At 60.0% G+C, this 20,478-nt stretch overlaps 1 protein-coding gene across 1 annotated transcript; it reads left to right on the forward strand.

Annotated features, from left to right (window-relative positions):
- The first annotated feature begins 2,715 nt into the window (after positions 1 to 2,715).
- Positions 2,716 to 15,260, forward strand: PSMD2 (proteasome 26S subunit ubiquitin receptor, non-ATPase 2). Its single transcript, XM_029066685.2, has 21 exons — positions 2,716 to 2,859; positions 4,627 to 4,683; positions 6,351 to 6,515; positions 7,873 to 7,994; positions 8,175 to 8,399; positions 8,514 to 8,672; positions 8,848 to 8,992; positions 9,180 to 9,240; positions 9,549 to 9,695; positions 9,878 to 9,984; positions 10,782 to 10,909; positions 11,037 to 11,124; positions 11,281 to 11,443; positions 11,631 to 11,732; positions 12,602 to 12,747; positions 13,073 to 13,156; positions 13,419 to 13,587; positions 13,691 to 13,785; positions 14,238 to 14,364; positions 14,761 to 14,879; positions 14,974 to 15,260. The coding sequence occupies exons 1-21, from the start codon at positions 2,731 to 2,733 to the stop codon at positions 15,154 to 15,156; spliced, it is 2,721 nt and encodes a 906-aa protein (XP_028922518.1). The 5' UTR covers positions 2,716 to 2,730; the 3' UTR covers positions 15,157 to 15,260.
- Positions 15,261 to 20,478: the final 5,218 nt, after the last annotated feature.

Consider the following 20,478-nt stretch of genomic DNA (forward strand, 5'->3'; position numbering starts at 1 on the left):
AAGGAAGGGTAGTAGGGAGATAGGACGATAACTGGGGGGGGAAGTGGGGTCAAGAGCGGGTTTTTTTAGGATGGGGGAGACGTGGGCGTGTTTGAAGGCAGAGGGGAAGGAGCCCTTGGAGATTGAGTGGTTAAAAATAGAAGTTAAGGAAGGGAGGAGGGCAGGGGCGATGGTTTTAAGAAGGTGAGAGGGAATGGGGTCCGAGGCGCAGGTGGAGGGGGTGGCACTTGCGAGGAGGGAGGAGATCTCCTCTGAGGATACTGCAGGGAAGGATGGGAAAGTAGGGGAGGGGGTTGTTGGGGGGGAGGGGAGAGGCGGAGGGGTGACTTTGGGGAGCTCAGACCTGATCGTGTTGATTTTCATGAGGAAATAGGTGGCCAGATCATTAGGGGTGAGAGATGGGGGAGGGGGAGGAACAGGGGGCCTAAGGAGAGAGTTAAAGGTCCGGAACAATCGGCGGGAGTGACGGGCATGGGTGTCGATGAGGGAGGAGAAGAAGCTTTGCCTGGCGGAGGAGAGGGCAGAGTTAAGGCAGGAAAGGATAAATTTGAAGTGTGTGAGGTCGGCTTGGTGCTTGGACTTTCGCCAGCGGCGCTCAGCAGCTCGAGCATAGGAGCGTAGGAGGCGGACGGAGGAGGTGATCCAGGGCTGTGGGTTAGTGGCGCGAGAGCGGCGGAGGGAAAGGGGGGCGAGAGAGTCGAGATGAGTAGAGAGGGTGGAGTTGAGAGCGGAGACCCGATCGTCGAGAGTGGGAAGAGAGGACAGGGCGGCAAGGTGAGGCGAGATGCTATTGGAAAGACAGATGGGATCGAGAGAGCGGAGGTCTCTGTGGGGCAGTAGCGAAGATTTGCAGGGGGAGGGAGTGTGAGAGATGAGGCAGGTGAGAAGGTTATGGTCCGAGAGAGGGATTTCAGAGTTGGTGAGTGAGGAGATAGTGCAGCGGTAGGAGATGACAAGATCGAGGGTGTGACCGAGTCGGTGAGTGGGCGCGGTATGGTGGAGGAGGAGGTCGGCAGAGTCGAGGAGGGATAGCAGGCGGGCGGCAGAGGAGTCGTCGGGTACATCCGTATGGATGTTGAAGTCTCCAAGGATCAGAGTGGGCAGAGAGAAGGAGAGAAGGAAGGTGAGAAAGGGGTCAAGGTGGTTGAAGAAACGCTCTGGGCCTGTCACTCCCCTTCTCTAAAACCTCCAGTGGTTGCCCATCGACCTCCGCACGAAACAAAAACTCCTCACTCTTGGTTTCGAGGCTCTCCGTCCTCTTGCCCCCTCCTACCTCTCCTCCCTTCTTTCTACCGCCCACCCTGCACGCTCCGCTCCTCTGCCACCCACCTCCTCACCATCCCCCGTTCTCGCCTATCCCACTGTCGACCCCTGGGCCCTGTTCTCCCGCTGTCCCGGAATGCCCTCCCTCCTCACCTCCGCCAAACTAACTCCCTTCCCCTCATCCAAACCCTACTGAGAGCTCACCTCCTCCAGGAGGCCTTCCCGGACTGAGCTAACCCCTTTCCCTCTGCTTCCCCTCCCCTCCCGCCACGCTCTGCTCTCCCCCCTTCCCCTCCCCTCAGCCCTGTGCTTATTTGTATATATATAATTTATTACCCTATTTATTTTGTTAATGAAGTGCACATCCCCTTGATTCTATTTATCATGATAATGTTGTCTTGTTTTTGTTTCATTCTGTTTTGCCGTCTGTCTCCCCCGTTTAGACCGGGAACCCGTCATGGGGAAAGGATGGTCTCCATCTGTTGCCCAGTTGTCCATTCCAAGCATTTAGTCCAGTGCACATAGTAAGCACTCAACAAATATGATGGAATGGATGAATGAATGGCACCTAGTAAGGGCTCAATAAATACGATTGAATGAGTGAATGAATGAATGGCACCTAGTAAGGGCTCGATAAATACGATTGAATGGATGAATGAATGGCACCTAGTAAGGGCTCGATAAATACGATTGAATGGATGAATGAATGAATGGCACCTAGTAAGGACTCATTAAAAACGATTGAATGAATGAATGGCACCTAGTAAGGGCTCGATAAATACGATTGAATGAGTGAATGAATGAATGGCACCTAGTAAGGGCTCATTAAATACGATGGAATGAGTGAATGAATGAATGGCACCTAGTAAGGGCTCAATAAATACGATGGAATGAGTGAATGAATGAATGGCACCTAGTAAGGGCTCGATAAATACGATGGAATGAGTGAATGAATGAATGGCACCTAGTAAGGGCTCGATAAATACGATTGAATGGATGAATGAATGAATGGCACCTAGTAAGGGCTCGATAAATGCGATTGAATGAATGAATTAATGGCACCTAGTAAGGGCTCATTAAATACGACTGAGTGGATGAATGAATGTAGTAAGGGCTCAATAAATACCACTGAATGAATGAATGGCACCTAGTAAGCGCTTAAGAAGTACGACCAGTAGTAGTCGTAGCCGTAACCCCGCCGGTTAAGCCCCAGGCGCCGCAGAGGCGTCTGGGAGTTGTAGTGGCGGCCCCAGGCTAGGCGTCCGACGTCACGTGACGTCACGCCCGGCGCGCTCGAGCCTCCTCCCCCTCCCGCCCCCCCGCGCGCAGGCGCCCGTCTCGCGCTACTTCCGGTGGCCGGCTCCCGCCCTCTGAGCCACGTGCAGCGCCCCGCCTCGCGCCCGTCGGGCGCGGGGGCCTCTGGGGGCCGGGGCGCGGCGCCTGCGCAGTCGCGGGCGGGCGCGCGCCATGGAGGAGGGCGGCCGCGGGAAGGCGTCGCAGCCGCCGCCTCAGCCGGCCACCCCCGGGGGCCCCGACGAGAAGGCGGGCGGCAAGGAGCGCCGGGAGCCGGGCGACAAGGACAAGGAGCAGGAGCTGGTGAGGCCCGAGGCCCCGTGCGGCCCGGCCGGCCGCTGAGTCACCGCGGGCCTCGGCCGGCGGCCCGGCCTTCCCTCCCCCGCCCGATCCCCCGGCGGCCCCTCCTCCTCCTCCTCCTCAGAAACGGCCCTCCGGACCCCCGGACCCGCCGCCGCCCCCGCCTCTCCCCCTCCGCCTCAAAATCAGCCCCACTTCCGGTCCACCCACAATCCTTCGGGGCCTTTGGTTCATCCTTGGCTTCCCAGCATGCCCCTCGGCCTGCCCAGCCTGGGGGGGGGGGCGGGGGAGGGGGAGAATCTCCCCTCTATGTGTCTCTGTGGGTGTTTGCTTTTTCTCCCTATTATTTGTATGAAGAATTCATTTAAGAGTATTGATGGAGCGCCTATTATGTGCAGAGCACTGCACTAGGCGTTTGGAAGGGACAGCTGGGCAACAGAGACCATCCCTGCCCAATGACGGGCTCACAGCCTAATCTTTCATTCAGTAGTATTTATTGAGCGCTTACTATGTGCAGAGCACTGGACTAGGCGCTTGGAAGGGGCAGTTGGGCAACAGAGACCATCCCTGCCCAGTGACGGGCTCACAGTCTAATCTTTCAATAGTATTTATTGAGCGCTTACTATGTGCAGAGCACTGTACTGGGCGTTTGGAAGGGACAGTTGGGCAACAGAGACCATCCCTGCCCGATGACGGGCTCACAGTCTGATTGCTTACAGTCTAATCATTCAGTAGTATTTATTGAGCGCTTACTATGTGCAGAGCACTGTACTGGGCGTTTGGAAGGGACAGTTGGGCAACAGAGACCATCCCTGCCCGATGACGGGCTCACAGTCTGATTGCTTACAGTCTAATCATTCAGTAGTATCTATTGAGCGCTTACTATGTGCAGAGCACTGTCCTAAGCGCTTGGAATGGGCAATCGGGCAACAGATAGAGACAATCCCTGCCCTACGACGGGCACCCATTCTAATCGTTTACAGACTAGTTATTCATGCAATAGTATTTATTGAGCGCTTACTATGTGCAGAGCGCTGCACTAAGCGCTTGGAATGGGCAATCGGGCAACCGATAGAGACAGTCCCTGCCCATTGACGGACTCACAGTCTAATCACTTACAATCTAATCATTCAATAGTATTTATTGAGCGTTTACTATGTGCAGAGCACTGTACTAAGCGCTTGGAATGGGCAGTTGGGCAACAGATAGAGACAATCCCTGCCCTACAACGGGCACACGGTCTAATCGCTTACAGTCTAGTTATTCATTCAGTAGTATTTATTGAGCGCTTACAATGTGCAGAGCACTGTACTAAGCGCTTGGAATGGGCAATCGGGCAGCAGATAAGAGACGATCCCTGCCCAACGACAGACTCACAGTCTAATCGCTTACAATCTAATCATTCAATAGTATCTAATGAGCGTTTACCATGTGCAGAACGCTGTACGAAGCGCTGGGAATGTACATTTCGGCAACAGGTAGAGACAGTCCCTGCCCATTGACGGGCTCACAGTCTGATCGCTTACGGTGTGCCAAGCGCCTGGGAGAGGACGCTAGAACATCCCCTGCTAGACTGTGAGCCCGTTGTGGGCAGGGATGGTCCCCGTCTGTTCCCGAAGGGTACTTCCCAAGCGCCCAGCACGGTGCCCCGCACACAGTGAGAGCCCGATAAATGCGAGCGAACGAATGAGGCCAACAGCCCCCGCCCATGACGAGCTCACGGTCCGGAGCGGGAGACGGACATTACTCCAAATCTCTGCCCCCTTGCAGTCTGAAGAAGACAAACAGCTTCAGGATGAACTGGAGATGCTGGTGGAGCGACTGGGGGTGAGTCACAGTCTAGGTGAGGCGGTGTCGGTCGAGCCCCTCACCGCTTCCATCTTCCCCCATCCCCACATCCCTGTGCCTCCCGGGGTAGCTGTTCCCGGGTTGGGATAACAGTGTTGGCATTTGTTAAGCGCTTACTGTGTGCAGAGCACTGTTCTAAGCGCCGGGGTAGGTACAGGGTGATCAGGCTGTCCCGCGTGAGGCTCACAGTGTTCATCCCCATTTTACAGCTGAGGGAACGGAGGCCCAGAGAGGTGAAGTGACTTGCCCGCAGTCACACGGCTGACAAGTGGCAGAGCCGGGATTCGAACCCATGACCTCTGACTCCCTTGCTCGTTCCACTGAGCCACGCTGCTGTCTCCGAGCTGCGGCGTGGCCTAGTGGCTGGACAACAAGGCCCGGGAGTCAGAAGGTCATGGGTTCTAATCCAGACTCCGCCACTTGTCTGCTGTGTGACTTGTCCGCTGTGGGGCGGGGACCCGGGCCCTCCGACTCCCGGGCCCGTGCTGTTACCATTAGGTCACGTTGCTTCCGCCAAGAAGCGTGAGAAGCGGCGTGGTGGACTGGATAGAGCCCGGGCCTGGGAGTCAGAAGGTCATGGGTTCTAATCCTGCCTCTGCCTCCCTCGGGCAGCTCACTTCACTTCTCTGGGCCCCAGTTACTTCGTCTGGGGAATGGGGCTCGAGACCGTGAGTCCCGTGTGGGACGGGGACCGAGGCCAACCTGATGGTCTTAGGACGGTGGCTGGGACGTAATAAGCGCTTAACAAATGCCGTCGTCGTTATTATTGTTCTTTACCGGGTGTGTTCATTTTGGTTCTGGGGGTGGACGCCCAGGTGGGTAGTTGGAAGAATTGAGCAGTTCTGTCCCTGTGTGTGACTCTCCCTTGTCACCGGGCATCTGTTTATCCTGTAATAATAATAACTGTGGTATTTGTTGAGTGTTTACTGTTGGTCACACCGTTCTAAGCGCTGGGTAGGCGCAAGTTAATCAGGTCGGACACGGTCCCTGTCCCACTTGGGGCTCACGGTCTAAGTAATAATCGTAACGATTAATGTAAAATGGGGATTAAGACTGTGAGCCCCACGTGGGACAACCTGATTTCCCTGTGTCTACCCCAGCGCTTAGAACAGTGCCCTGCACATAGTAAGCGCTTAACAAGTACCAACATTAACGATAGTATTTAAGTGCTTACTGTGGGTCAAGCACTGATCTGAGCGCTGGGAGAGATTCAGGATAATCAGGTTGGACCCAATCCGTGTCCCACATGGGGCTCCCGGTCTTAACGTCTATTTTACAGATGAGATAACTGAGGTACAGTGAAGTGAGGGAGAACAGGTATTGAATCCCTAACAGTTGAGGAAACTGAGGCTTAGAGAAGGGAAGTGACTTGCCCAAGGTCACCCAGCGGGCAAGTGGCGGGGCCAGGATGAGAACCAATGACTTTATGACTCCCAGGTCTTTGCTCTTTCCACTGGGCCATGCTGCTTCTTAGTTTGGGGGTTGGACTCATCACTTCCCCGAGGAGGAGGAGGAGGAGGAGTGGGGTGGTTAGGCTGAGACTGGGCCTCATGGAGAAGCCCACCACTCAATTATGAGCCTCCCCCTCCATCCTCCTCTTGTGCCACCTCCGTTCCTGGGTTCCCTTCCACCCTCACCGTCCCCAGGAGAAGGACACGTCCCTGTACCGACCGGCCCTGGAGGAGTTGCGACGGCAGATCCGCTCCTCCACAACCTCCATGACCTCAGTGCCCAAGCCCCTGAAGTTTTTGCGCCCACATTACGGCAAACTGAAGGAGATCTATGAGAACATGGCTCCGGGCGAGAACAAGGTGGGACACCGCGGAGGGCTGCGTGGGAAGGGACGGGGTTGATTTTATTTTTTTTTTGGTTTGTCATTGACTTTTATTAAGCTTTGTGCTGAGGGACTGTACTAGACACCAGGGCTACTGCAGGAAAATCAGTTAAGGCATAGCCTCTGTGCCCATGAGGGGCTCATCGTGAATAGGGGAGGGTAGACGCACAGATCAGTAAGAATCCAGTCCAGATCACATCAAAGGCAAGTCAGAAATTCGGTAATCAAAATGACAGATTTTAAGACTCGAGAAGTCCTCTCTGTCCTCGTCCTATTTGGGGGTTCAAATCAATGGTATTTACAGAGCGCTAATGGTTTGGGGAAGACCTTCAGACCCTAAACGGGGGGAAAAAGAAAATCTGTGGCCAAGACCAGGTTCGAGTAAGCTGAAGTCATTTTTTTTGCCGTCATTTGCATCAGGAATTTAGGGGTGAGGGTTAGTCATGACAGCATATGTTGAACACCCACGGAGTTCACCGCTCTCTATTAAGTGCTGGGGAAGTACAGAATAAAGAAGTGGCACTTCCCTACCAACAGGGAGCTTACACTCTTAACGGAGGAGCTGGCCGTAGAAGTATTTACGGCTAACGTATAGTTGAATGAATTACAGAGAAGTCCCTAAGTTCTAGAAATGGCTGATGGGGTGGTGGAACTTGAGGTCTTAAAAGTTAATCTGCAAAGGCTTTTTGGAGCAGGTGGGCTTTCAGGGGGGCTGTTGGATCGGGGAGGGGGTTCTAAGCTGGGGGAACAGTGTGAGTGAGGTGTGGGAAGGAGGTTCGTTGGGGTGGAACCAAGAGAGCGGGTTGGGGAGTAGCGGGTGAAGAGAAGAGTTGTGGAGGCTGGGGAACGAACTGGTGGAGAGAGCAGATTTTGAAGAATTTTTTGCTTGGCGCGGAGACACTTGGTAAGCTAGTGGAAGGTGTGGTGCTGAGTGAGTCTTCAAGGAGATGATGATTGGGATAGTGCAGATGGGAAGCAGGGAGACCAGCCTGGAGGCTGGGGCAAAATTAGTCTAGCCACTCCCTGACCAGAGCTGAGACCAAAGAGGAGAGGGAAGGAAGGATCGGTGAGGTGTCTGGGAGGAAGATTGGGCAGCGACGGATTGAGTGGAATGTGAGATTGAAGGAGAGCGAGGGGTCGAGGAGGACACCGAGCTCGGGGACAGGGAGGACGGTAAGGGGACTGACCGGAATGGGAGCCGGGGGACGGAGAGGCTTCAGCTTCCCGCCCGTCTCCGGGGCCTCTCCTTGGGGTCGGCAGGACCGGTAGCTCTCTCGGGCCTCCTCGCCGTGGCTTCACCCTTTTCTGGGGGCGGGGTGGGGGTCTCTTCCCAGCGATTTGCAGCAGACATCATCTCCGTCCTGGCCATGACTATGAGTGGGGAACGGGAATGCCTCAAGTATCGGCTAGTGGGCTCCCAGGAGGAGCTGGCGTCGTGGGGCCATGAGTACGTCAGGTACGTTCGGGGCTGGGGCTGGGCAGGAGCTGGCTGCGCTTCCCGCGGGGCCTGGGGGGAGCAGGGGGAGGGCAGCCGAAAATCCCCGGGGCAGGGGTCCCAGGAGCCCGTCCCGTCCCACGGGGAGGGGGTCGCGGGGCAGCCGCCTCCGCCCCGTGATGGTTCGGGGTCTGCTTCCAGGCACCTGGCGGGAGAGGTGGCCAAAGAGTGGCAGGAGCTGGATGAGGCTGAGAAGGCCCAGCGGGAACCGCTCCTGACGCTGGTGAAGGAGATCGTCCCCTACAACATGGCGCACAACGCGGAGCACGAGGCCTGTGACCTGCTCATGGAGATCGAGCAGATGGACATGCTTGAGAAGGATATCGACGAAAACGCGTACGCGAAGGTGTGCCTCTACCTCACCAGGTGAGCAGCGGGAGATGGATGGAGGGCAGCGGCGGGGGAGCCGAGGGGCTCCCCCGCGCTAGGCCCGGGCGGCCGGGCCCGGGCGGTGACGCCCGTGTCGCTTCTCGGCTGCAGCTGCGTGAGCTACGTCCCAGAGCCCGAGAACTCGGCCCTGCTGCGCTGCGCCCTGGGCGTCTTCCGCAAGTTCAGCCGTTTCCCGGAGGCGCTGCGGTTGGCGCTGATGCTCAACGACATGGAGTTGGTGGAAGACATCTTCACCTCGTGCAAGGATGTGTATGTGAGATCTGGGCACCGGGCTTCAGACCCGGGGAGGGTCGAAGCCCGGTTCGGAGTGGGGTTGGGGGGGCGGTCGCTGGATCCGGTCGTCCGGGGCCTGACTCGGGTGAGGTGGGGACCCCGGGGTCTGGCCGAGGAAGCTGACGGCCTCCGCCGGGCTCCTCCCCCCCAGGGTCGTGCAGAAGCAGATGGCGTTCATGCTGGGCCGGCACGGGGTGTTCCTGGAACTGAGTGAAGACGTGGAGGAGTACGAGGATCTGACAGAGATCATGTCCAACGTGCAGCTCAACAGCAACTTCCTGGCACTAGCCCGAGAGGTGAGACCGCCCTACCCTCCTCCCCGAGGCGTCGAGCTCCCTCCTCCCCGGGTCCGTCTGGTTATGACGCCCTGGCCCCGGCCGCCTCTGGCCGCGTCGGCTGGGCCCCGGGACGATAGGGTAGGCGGGTCGCCTGGGCTCTTTGCCGGGGTGGGGGGTGGTGACCGATCCCGCTTCTCTCCTCCAGTTGGACATAATGGAGCCCAAAGTGCCCGATGACATCTACAAAACCCATCTGGAAAACAACCGTGAGTAGCCGCGACAGTAGGGGATGGTGGAGAGATTGTTGTGAGAGCAGGGGGCTGGAGGCACCGGGGCTGTCGGGGGGAACCGGTGCCTAGGCCGCCTTGGATCCCAGATTCCCCGTCGCCGAGCTGCCCCGATCCTGGGGGGAGGGTGGATGAGACTGGAATGCTGCCCTAAGGACAGCCCGATAGCTCTTGGTTTCTGGAAAGATGCCGATAAGAAGCGGTGACCAAGAGACCGGAGGGTGTGTCTCCCCCTCCGCTCTGACCGGCCTCCCCCCCGGCTCCTTTCCGCCTCATCTTCCCCTCAGGGTTCGGGGGCAGTGGGTCTCAGGTGGACTCGGCTCGGATGAACCTGGCCTCCTCCTTTGTCAACGGCTTCGTCAACGCGGCCTTTGGCCAGGATAAGCTGCTCACAGACGACGGCAACAAATGGCTGTACAAGAACAAAGACCACGGTGAGACCCTCTTTTCTCCCCCCCCCCCCCCCCCTTTTCTTCCTCTCAGCCGCTCCAGCTTCCCTCCCAGGTGTTTCCACTCCCTGAGCGCAGGAGCCCTGTCTCGTCTGAGGATGGTCTCGGGGCGTCTGGGTCGGGGTTGGGTGGCGCCCGCCCTGTTGACAGGTCTCCTTTGGGTGCAGGGATGCTGAGCGCTGCTGCTTCCCTGGGCATGATCCTGCTGTGGGACGTGGACGGAGGCCTCACCCAGATAGACAAGTACCTCTACTCCTCGGAAGACTACATCAAGGTAGGCCTGGGCCGTAACTGCCCTCCTCCTTCCTCAGCCTCCTCCCTGATGCCTGGGCCACGGGGGCCCGTCCCTTTGGCCGGTGTGGAGGCTTGTGTCTCGTCCCTTCCTTCTCCGTTGGCCCTCACTCAGAAGTGAGACTCTAAACTCTTCACCCTGGGCTTTAAAGCGCTGCCAGCTCACCCCCGCCCCCCCCCCCCCCCCCGCCCCACCTCACCGGTCTCCTCCTCCAGCCCGCACGCTCTGCTCCGCGCCCCGATTTCGTCTCTCTCGCCTCTCACCCCTTTCCCACGTCCTCCCCCCGGCCTGGAACTCCCTCCCGCTCCATATGCGCCAGACCATATTCGCCAGCGGTGACTCCCCCTCCACCTTCAAAGCATTATTAAGGTCACGTCTCCTCCGAGAGGCCTTGCCCCCTTAAGCCCTCTTTCCCTCGGCTCGCCCTCCTTCTGAGTCACTTGGATCTGTGACCTTTGGTTATTTGATGTTCACCCCACCCCGAACCCAACACCACTTGGGTGCGTATCTTTAAATTAGATATCACAGATCGTTTCTATTAATGTCCGTCCCCCCCCTCTGGACTAAGCTCGTTACGGGCAGGGAGCTGGTCTGCCGATTCTGTGGCAGTGTACTCTCCCGAGCACCTAGCCCAGTGCTCGGCACAAAGTAGACGCTCAGTAGATGGCAGTGACTGAGAGGGGAAGATGGGGGAGGCGGGGGCGGGGAGCGCGGGGGGGCTGAGCTGTGAGGAGAGAAGGCGAGGCCTCTGAGCCGGATCCGTGTTGTTCCGGCCACAGTCGGGGGCTCTCCTGGCCTGTGGCATTGTGAATTCCGGGGTGCGGAATGAGTGCGACCCAGCCCTGGCCCTTCTCTCGGACTACGTCCTCCACAACAGCAACACCATGCGGCTCGGTGCTATTTTTGGGTAAGGCCCTCCCCGCCACCCTCCCCGTCCCCCTGGGTGTGCACTCCCGCTTCCTCGACCCCGTCGGCTCCCCTCGCGCCTCGGGGAGGGGGTCGTCACGGGCGTGTGCTCTCCCTGGCGCCTGCAGGCTGGGTCTGGCCTATGCCGGCTCCAACCGCGAGGATGTCCTGACGCTCCTGCTACCGGTGATGGGGGACTCCAAATCCAGCATGGAGGTGGGTGGAGGAAACGGGGACCGGGGAGGGAAGGCGGAGGAGGGCGGCGGGGTCTCCGGGAGAGGACCGGTGGGTCTCTGTTCCTCAGCGGTCCCGGGGGCCCCCGGGGGCACGGTTTAAGCAGGTCCCTCTCCTCCCTCCCCATCTCCACCGCAGGTGGCCGGGGTGACAGCCCTGGCGTGCGGGATGATCGCCGTGGGCTCCTGCAACGGCGACGTCACCTCCACGATCCTCCAGACCATCATGGAGAAGTCGGAGACCGAGCTCAAGGACACGTACGCCCGCTGGCTCCCTCTGGGACTGGGCCTCAACCACCTCGGTTAGAGGGCCCCTTCGCCCCACTTCACCCCCCGGCCCTCCGTCCCGGCAGCAGCCCCGGCCCCTGAGGGGAGAGGCTGGGTCGGCACCGGAGGGAGGCGAGGAATCTCCACGGCGCGGGCCGGGTGGGAAAGGAGGACGGGCCCCCCCCCGGTCCTCTGACGGCACTGGGTGGTTTTCGTCCCCAGGGAAGGGCGAGGCCATCGAGGCAATCCTGGCAGCGCTGGAGGTGGTGTCGGAGCCGTTCCGCAGCTTCGCCAATACGTTGGTGGACGTGTGTGCCTACGCAGGTTGGTGCGTGGCCCGCGGGGCCGCTCCGGCGGGGTTTCGTCGTGTCTTCCTCCACGAGGACGATCCTCCTCGACCCTCTCGCACCCCCTGCTCCACGCTGTCCCCTCGACGTTCTCTTCCGCCCCCCCCCCGGGGTGCGCTCCCCCCGTCGTCGTTCCCCCGTCCGCTGCAGAGCTGGGCCGTCTTCCAGGGTGACGCCGGGCGGCCCCTCGGTCCGGGGACGGAGTACGGGCGCCCGGGTTGAGTCTCGGGGGGACCTCCAACCTTCGGGGCCCTGTTGAAGGCACCTCTCCTCCAAAGGCCTCCCCCTGGCAGCCCCCCGTTTCCTCACCTCCCACCCCCTTCTACGTCATCCTTGCCCTCGGATCCTCCCCCTTTATTCATCCCTCCCTCAGACCCACACGCTTAGGACCCTAGCCGAAATTTCTTTCCGTTAATGTCCGTCTCCCCCTCTGGACTGTAAGCTCGCCGTGGGCAGGCAACGTATCTCCCGACTCTCAGCGTGCTCTCCCAAGCGTTCACTATGGTGCCGTGCCCACGGTGATGATGATGGCATTCGTTAAGCGCTTACTGTGTACAAAGCACCGTTCTAAGCGCTGAGGAGGATGCAAGGTGATTAGGTTGTCCCTCGTGGGGCTCACAGTCTCAATCCCCATTTTACAGGTGAGGTCACTGAGGCGCGGAGAAGCGAAGTGACTTGCCCAGAGTCACACGGCCGACGAGCGGCTGAGCGGGGACTTGAACCCACGACGCCCGCGCCCTTCGCACGGAGCCACGCGCTCGATAAATACCGTCGATCGACCGGATCGGGGCCGCCGTGCCCGTCTTCAGTGCCGCCTTCTCCTTTCCCGCTCCTCTTCCTTCTCAGGCTCTGGGAACGTCCTGAAGGTGCAGCAGCTTCTCCACATCTGTAGCGAGCACTTCGACTCGAAGGACAAGGAGGAGGACAAGGACAAGAAGGAGAAAAAGGACAAAGACAAGAAGGAGGCCCCTGCCGACATGGGGGCTCATCAGGTGCGGTCAGGGGCGGACGGGGGACTCTTCCGGATGGGGGTGGGCCCGAAAAGGTTGGGAGGGGATGGGGGCCGGGGGGGCGGGGGGGGGGGACGACGACCGCGTACTCCCTCCGCCAGATCCCCGGATCGTCGCGGCAGAGGGGCCCAGAGAGCAAAGGCTTGGGTGGCGGGTGCCTGCGACCGAACGGTGGCGTCTCTAAGGCAGGGGACATCGGGGGGCGGAGAGCTCTCTCGCTCCGTGGCATCCCCCCTTGGGGGTGACGGCGGGGGGAGGCCCCCGGACCCTCCTCGGCTCACTGGGCACACTCCCTCCCCCGACGCAGGGGGTGGCCGTGTTGGGCATCGCGCTCATCGCCATGGGGGAGGAGATTGGGGCCGAGATGGCCCTGCGCACCTTCGGACACTTGGTGAGCGAGGGAGTCTGGCTCCCGGGGGGACCCGGGGCGGCGACGCCGACCCGGGAGCGGGGCGTCCGGAGGGGGTGGGCTCACGGGAGCGTTTCCCCCCCGGGTGGGGAGGCCCGAGACCCCCGTCTGCGGCGTTGGGCGAGGGGGTCCCTTTTACCTTCCATTCTGATCCGGGAAAGGGGGGGGCACGGAGTGGGCTCCCTCGGGCCGGTCGGGGTGAGCCTGGGGCCTCCTCACCCTTCCCTACCTTCCTCCCTCCCAGCTCCGGTACGGGGAGCCGACCCTGAGGCGGGCCGTACCCCTGGCCCTGGCCCTGATTTCCGTCTCCAACCCCCGGCTGAACATCCTGGATACCCTGAGCAAGTTCTCCCACGACGCCGACCCCGAAGTGTCCTATAACTCCATCTTCGCCATGGGCATGGTGGGCAGCGGTGAGTCTAGGGGAGAAGGGGGCCGGGGGGGGTGTTGATCTCGTATGGCTTTCCCCGAGATACGGCCCCGCCCCTGGAAAGGGCTAAACCTTCACCTTCCTAGGCACCAATAACGCCCGCCTGGCAGCCATGCTCCGCCAGCTGGCCCAGTATCACGCCAAGGATCCCAATAACCTCTTCATGGTGCGCCTCGCCCAGGTAAAGGATGGTGCCCTTCCCGCCGTGGGTCGGGAGTAAGGGAAACGGGGGGGGGAGGGGGGCGTGGCCAAGCGGTCAGGGCCCGGGCCTGGGAGTCGGAAGGACCCGGGTTCTAAACCCGGCTCTGCCGCGTGTCCCGCCGGGTGACCCCTCGGGGAAGTCATTTCACTTCCCTCAGCGGTCCAGTGGGGATCGAGACCGGGAGCCCCACCCGGGACGGGGACCGCGGCCGACCCGATTTGTTTGCGTCCCCCCGTCCCCGTCCCCCCCCAGCGCTTAGTCCGGGGCCCGGTACCCGGCCAGCTGTCGACAAACAACGCCGTTATCATCACTGCACGGGAGGGAGGCTCGACGTCCCCGGAGGTCGCGGCGTGGAAGACGCGGGGTCCCCGGGGGTGGACCCTCGAGGCGGGAGGCGCTTTCTTTCTCACCCTCCTCCGTGTCTCGCCCAGGGCCTGACGCACCTGGGGAAGGGAACCCTGACGCTGTGCCCCTACCACAGCGACCGGCAGCTCATGAGTCAGGTGGCCGTGGCCGGCCTGCTCACCGTGCTCGTCTCCTTCCTCGACGTCCGCAACAGTGAGTGCCCCCCGGGAGGGGCTGCCCTCCCGAGACCCGCCGCCTCCTTGCTGCCGTCGGCGGGGGGGGCCCGGGCCCGAACTCGGCCCGCCGGGTCACGGGGCCCGAGCCCCCGGGTCGGCCCCGCGGCCCCTCTGGTCGGGCCCCTGGCCCGCCTGGCGCCTAAACGGTCCCGCCTCCCCGGGCCGGACGGGAACCGGATGGGACCCCGGGACCCCGGGCTAAGAGTAGGGAAGAAGACGGGCCGGGGAGGCGGAACGGCGGGGCCCGGGGTGGGGCGAGGAGGGCGGAGCTCATGAGGACCGGAGGAGGCGGAGGCAGGGTGCGGGGGTCGTGGATCGCTCAGCCTCCCGTCCCGCCCGCTGAGGCTGCCCACGCCTCCCGTGCCGTCCGCAGTCATCCTAGGCAAGTCCCACTACGTGCTGTACGGGCTAGTGGCCGCCATGCAGCCGCGCATGCTGGTCACCTTTGACGAGGAGCTGCGGCCGTTGCCCGTGTCCGTCCGCGTGGGCCAGGTGAGAAGGCCGGGCGGGCGGGGAGCGGGGTGGGGAGCGGGGAGCCTCCCGCGCCGTCCCCCTCCGCTGACCCGTCCCGCCTCCCCGCTGACAGGCCGTGGATGTCGTGGGCCAAGCGGGGAAGCCGAAAACCATCACCGGCTTCCAGACTCACACGACCCCCGTGTTGCTGGCCCACGGGGAGCGGGCCGAGCTGGCCACCGAGGAGTTCTTGCCCGTCACCCCCATCCTGGAAGGCTTCGTCATCCTACGCAAGAACCCCAATTACGACCTCTGAGGGGCCCCGGGGGCCGAGGACCCCGACGGCCACCCACGCCGGGGGCCTTCTCCCCTGCGTTACCGACGGCGGTGACGGTGTTAAATAAAAGATCCTCGTCTCCCAAGATGGGTCCGGGACTTCCTTCCGCGGCCGGGGCGGGGACGGGACGCCGCTCGGGCCCCTCGCCCTGCCCGGTGGGAGTCGGCGGTGGGAGTCGGGGGCCGCGGGGAGAGGGACGCGGAGGCCAGTCGCGCTCTCCCTCTTCCCTCCTGGTGACTCTGAGGCCCAGAGGGAAGCCCGGAGCTTCTCCTCCTCATTCCGTCGCTCCACTGGTCGGACGCGTGCGGCGGCCTCAAAGGTGGGCCAGCTTTTAGGGGATACAGACCCCGGGGGGCGGAGGGGCGGAAAGAGCCCGGGCTCTGGAGTCAGAGGTCATGGGTTCGAATATTGGCTCCGCCACTCGTCGGCCGGGTGACTGTGGGCAAGTCACTTCTCTGGGCCTCAGTTACCTCATCTGGAAAATGGGGGTGAAGACTGGGAGCCCCACGCGGGACAGCCTCGTTCCCTCGTGTCTCCCCCAGCGCTTAGAACAGTGCTCTGCACGTAGTAAGCGCTTAACAGACGCCAACCTTATCATTATTATTATTAATCGACCCGCGCAGGAACTCAGTCCTCGTCACCGTAACCCCCGCCTCGGGGTTTTCTCACCCCTAGGGATCGCTTTCTCCGGTACCGGCGGGGCAGATGGATGACGCCTCCTTCCGGGCCGCCCGCCGGACCGGCCCGTGGCCGGAGGGCGCGTCCTGAGAAAGCAGTGTGGCCTAGTGGAAAGGGCGCAGGCCCGGGAGTCCAGGACTGGCTTCGGGCAAGTCGCCAGACTTCTCTGTGCCTCAGTTTCCTCATCTGCAAAAGGGAGATTCGCTATCTCCTCTCCCTCCTGCTTAGACCGTGAGCCCTGGGGCAGATCTGGCGATCATCTCGCATCCACCCCGGCATTTAGTACGGTGCTTGGCACGTAGTAAGTAAAGGACGCTGTTATCATCGTCCCGGGTGCCACGCTGTGAAGCAGCAGGGTCACCTCGAACGCACCAAGACCTGTCCCTTTTCACCGTTGCCGACGTTTCCCGGTATCCATTGCTTTCCTCTGGTTCATTCCATCGTATTTATTAAGCGCCCTGGGTGTTCCAAGCACTGCGCAAAGCGCTCCGTAGAGGACGGAACCACCGTAAGGGGCTGGGGGCAAGCGGGGAGGGACGGGTGTGTTCATCTCGAGAAGCAGCGTGGCTCAGTGGAAAGAGCCGGGGCTTGGGAGCCAGCGGTCATGGGTTCGAATCCTGGCCCTGCCACCTGTCAGCTGACCGTGGGCAAGTTGGTATTTGTTAAGCGCTTACTATGTGCAGAGCACTGTTCTGAGCACTGGGGCAGATACAGATACAGATACAGGGTCATCGGTTTGTCCCACGCGAGGCTCACGGATAAGCCCCATTTTACAGATGAGGTTACTCGGGCCCAGAGAAGTTAAGAGACTTGCCCACAGTCACCCAGCTAAGTGGCAGAGCCGGGAGTCGAACCCATGACCTCCGATTCCGAAGCCCACGCTCTTGTCACTGAGCCACACTGCTTCTCCGGGCCTCAGTTCCCTCATCTGTAAAATGGGGATGAAGACCGTGAGCCTCACGTGGGACCACCTGATGACCCTGGATCTCCCCCGGCGCTCAGAACGGTGCTCTGCACATAGTAAGCGCTTAACAAACACCAACATCATTATTATCTATTCCTTGTCGGGCAGCCCGTAGCCTGAGAGCCTCCCGGACTCTCCTCCGACCCTTTCTTCCCCCGGTAGCCCGCTCGAGGGAAAGAGACAGTGTTTGGGGGACCGCCTCGCTGAACCCGTATGGATTAAGGGCTCAAGTGTGCCAACCACCGTGCTGAATCCTGGGGCAGGACCAAGGGAGCCTGACGGGAGGCTCGCCCCAACGGCCTTTCAGGGGCGGAATCGACCCCTTCCGGGATTCTACGGCTCCTCTCTTTCCCTGGCGTCGGAAGCCTTTCAAGTCAACAATTTTAATGGACGCTTTCACTCTTTCCAATCAATCAGCGATATTTATTGAACGCTCACCACGTGCGGAGCACGCCGAGTGTCTGGGAGAGTGCCGCTCAAGCCACTCTGTGCCTCGGTTCCCTCGACTGCCAAGCGGAGATCCAACGTGATTCATTCATCCATCCATTCGATAGTATTTATTAAGCGCTTACTATGTGCAGAGCACTGGACTAAGCGCTTGGAATGGACAAATGGGCAACAGATAGAGACAGTCCCTGCCCTTTGACGGGCTCACGGTCTAATCAAGAACAAGAACAATAGCAATCCAACTGTTAGCGAGCCCCATGTGGGTCCTGATTATCTCGAAGGTACTCCGGCGCTCAGTACAGTGCTCGTCGCTCCTGAATATCACATTGACGATCACAACCGAGCTGGCAGATGCCATCCCTTTAGGAGACGCCGTAGACTGTGTCCTCGTCGAGCGTCTGCCTACGTTTCCCTACGAGCGTGAGGAGCGGAAATCCACGCTGGCGGGTCAGTCGCTCATTCATTCAATCATTTATTGAGCGCTTACTGTTTGCGGGGCACTGTACTGAGCGCTTGGGAAAATACAGTACTAGAGACTGCAGCTTGGCTTGGAACAGTGCTTTGTACATGGTAAGTGCTTAATAATAATAATGATGATGGCATCTGTTAAGCGCTTACTAGGGGCCAAGCACTGTTCTAAGCGCTGGAGAGGATACAGGGTGAGCAGGTTGTCCCACGGGGGGCTCACGGTCTTCATCCCCCTTTTCCAGATGAGGGAACTGAGGCCCAGCAAAGTGAAGTGACTTGCCCAGAGTCCCACAGCTGACAAGTGGCTGAGTGGGGATTCGCACCCACGATCTCTGACTCCCAAGCCCGGGCTCTTTCCCCCGAGCCCCGCTGCTGAACGAATACCGTAATCATTACGTGGATAGAGCTCGGGCCTGGGAGCCAGACGTCACGGGTTCTAATCCCGGCCCCGCCCCTTGTCTGCTGTGTGACCTTGGGCGAGTCACTCTGCTTTTCTGGGCCTCAGTGACCTCGTCTGTCAGATGGGGATGGAGACTGTGAGCCCCCCACGTGGGACGGGGACTGTGTCCAACCCCATCTGCTTGTACCCACCCCAGCGCTTAGTACGGTGCCTGGCACAGAGTAAGTCCTTCAGAAATACCGTAATTATTAACAGAGACGATCCCTGCCCACGACGAGCTCACGGTCTGGGGCGGCGGGGGAGAGACAGACAGCGATACGGATGAACGGACATCAATATAAATAAGTAAAATGACAGATTATATATAAGTGCTGCGGGGCCGGGAGTGGGGGGAAGAGCAAAGGGAGCGAGTCAGGGCGACTCGGAAGGGAGGGGGAGCAGAGAAAATGGGGGGGGGGGCGCTTGATAATAATAATAATAATAATAATGATAATGGTGGCATTTAAGCGCTTACTATGTGCCATGCACTGTTCTAAGCGCTGGGGTGGATAGAAGGTCATCAGGTTGTCCCCCGTGGGGCTCCCAGTCTTCATCCCCATTTGACAGACGGGGGAACTGAGGCCCAGAGAAGGGAAGTGACTTGCCCAGAGTCACCCAGCGGGCAAGCGGCGGAGCCGGGATTAGAACCCACGACCTCTGACTCCCCGGCCCGGGCGCTTGCCACTGGGCCCCGGCTTCTCGTCAGGGAAGGCCTACTGGAGGAGGCGGGCCTTCGGTAAACGGCGTTGATGGGGGGGCTGACTGTGTGCCAAGCGCTGTGCTAGGCGGTCGGCGGAGGACAATGCAGCAACGACGGCTACACGCCCCATTCGTCCAATCATATCTAATGAGCGCTTACTAGGCGCAGAGCAGTGGACTAAGCGCTTGGAATGGACAATTCGGCCACAGAGAGAGACCATCCCTGCCCAAATCACTCATTCAGTAGCATTTATTGAGCGCTTAGCGTGTGCAGAGCAGTGGACTAAGCGCTTGGAATGGACAATTGGGCCACAGAGAGAGACCATCCCTGCCCAAATCATTCATTCAATAGTATTTAATGAGCGCTGACTATGTGCAGAGCATTGGACTAAGCGCTTGGAATGGACAATTGGGCCCCAGACAGAGACCATTCCTGTCCAAATCATTCATTCAATAGTAGGGAAGCAGCCTGGCTCAGTGGAAAGAGCCCGGGCTTGGGAGTCGGAGGTCATGGGTTCGACTCCCGGCCCTGCCGCTTGTCAGCTGTGTGACTGTGGGCAAGTCACTTCGCTTCTCTGGGCCTCAGTTCCCTCATCTGGAAAATGGGGATTAACCGTGAGCCTCACGTGGGACCACCTGATGACCCTGTATCTCCCCCAGCGCTTAGAACAGTGCTCTGCACATCGTAAGCGCTTAACAAATACCGATATTATTATTTAATGAGCGTTTACTGTGTGCAGGGCACTGGACTGAGCGCTTGGAATGGACAATTGGGCCGCAGAGAGAGACCGTCCCTGCCCAAATCATTCATTCAATAGGATTTAGTGAGCGCTTACGCTGCAGAGCATTGTCTGAAGTGCTTGGAATGGACAGTTGGGCCACAGATAGAGACCATCCCTGCCCAAATCATTCAACGGTATTTATTGAGCGCTTAGCGTGTGCAGGGCACTGGACTAAGCGCTTGGAATGGACAACTGGGCCGCAGAGAGACCGTCCCTGCCCAAATCATTCATTCAATAGCATTTACTGAGCACTGCCTGTGTGCAGAGCACTGGACTAGGTGCTTGGCATGGACAATTGGGCCACAGACAGAGACCGTCCCTGCCCAAATCATTCATTCAGTAGCATTTATGGAGCGCTTAGCGTGTGCAGGGCACTGGACTAAGCGCTTGGCATGGACAAATGGGGCAGCAGCTGGAGATCATCCCTGTCCAAATCATCCAGTAGTATTTACGGAGCGCTTAGTGTGTGCAGAGCACTGTCCTAAGCGCTTGGAATGGACAACTGGGCCACAGAGGGAGACGGTCCCTGTCCCAATCATTCATTCAACAGCATTTACTGAGCGCTGTGTGCAGAGCACTGTGCTGAGCGCTTGGAATGGACAACCGGGACGCAGATAGAGACCCTCCCCGCCCCGTGCCGGGCTCCCGGTCTAACAGGGGGGAGGGAGACGCACGGGCGGACCAGCGCGGCCCGAAACCCGAGGAGGACGACGTCGGGACGAGAAACCGAAGGTGAGGCGGAGGGAGGGGGCGGCGGGGCGGCGGGGCGGCGGGGCGGGGCGCGTCCCGGGGGCGGCCGGCAGGGGGCGCCCGCGGGGAGGAGG

This window comes from Ornithorhynchus anatinus, chromosome 1 (assembly GCF_004115215.2).
Source record: "Ornithorhynchus anatinus isolate Pmale09 chromosome 1, mOrnAna1.pri.v4, whole genome shotgun sequence".
NCBI lineage: Eukaryota > Metazoa > Chordata > Mammalia > Monotremata > Ornithorhynchidae > Ornithorhynchus > Ornithorhynchus anatinus.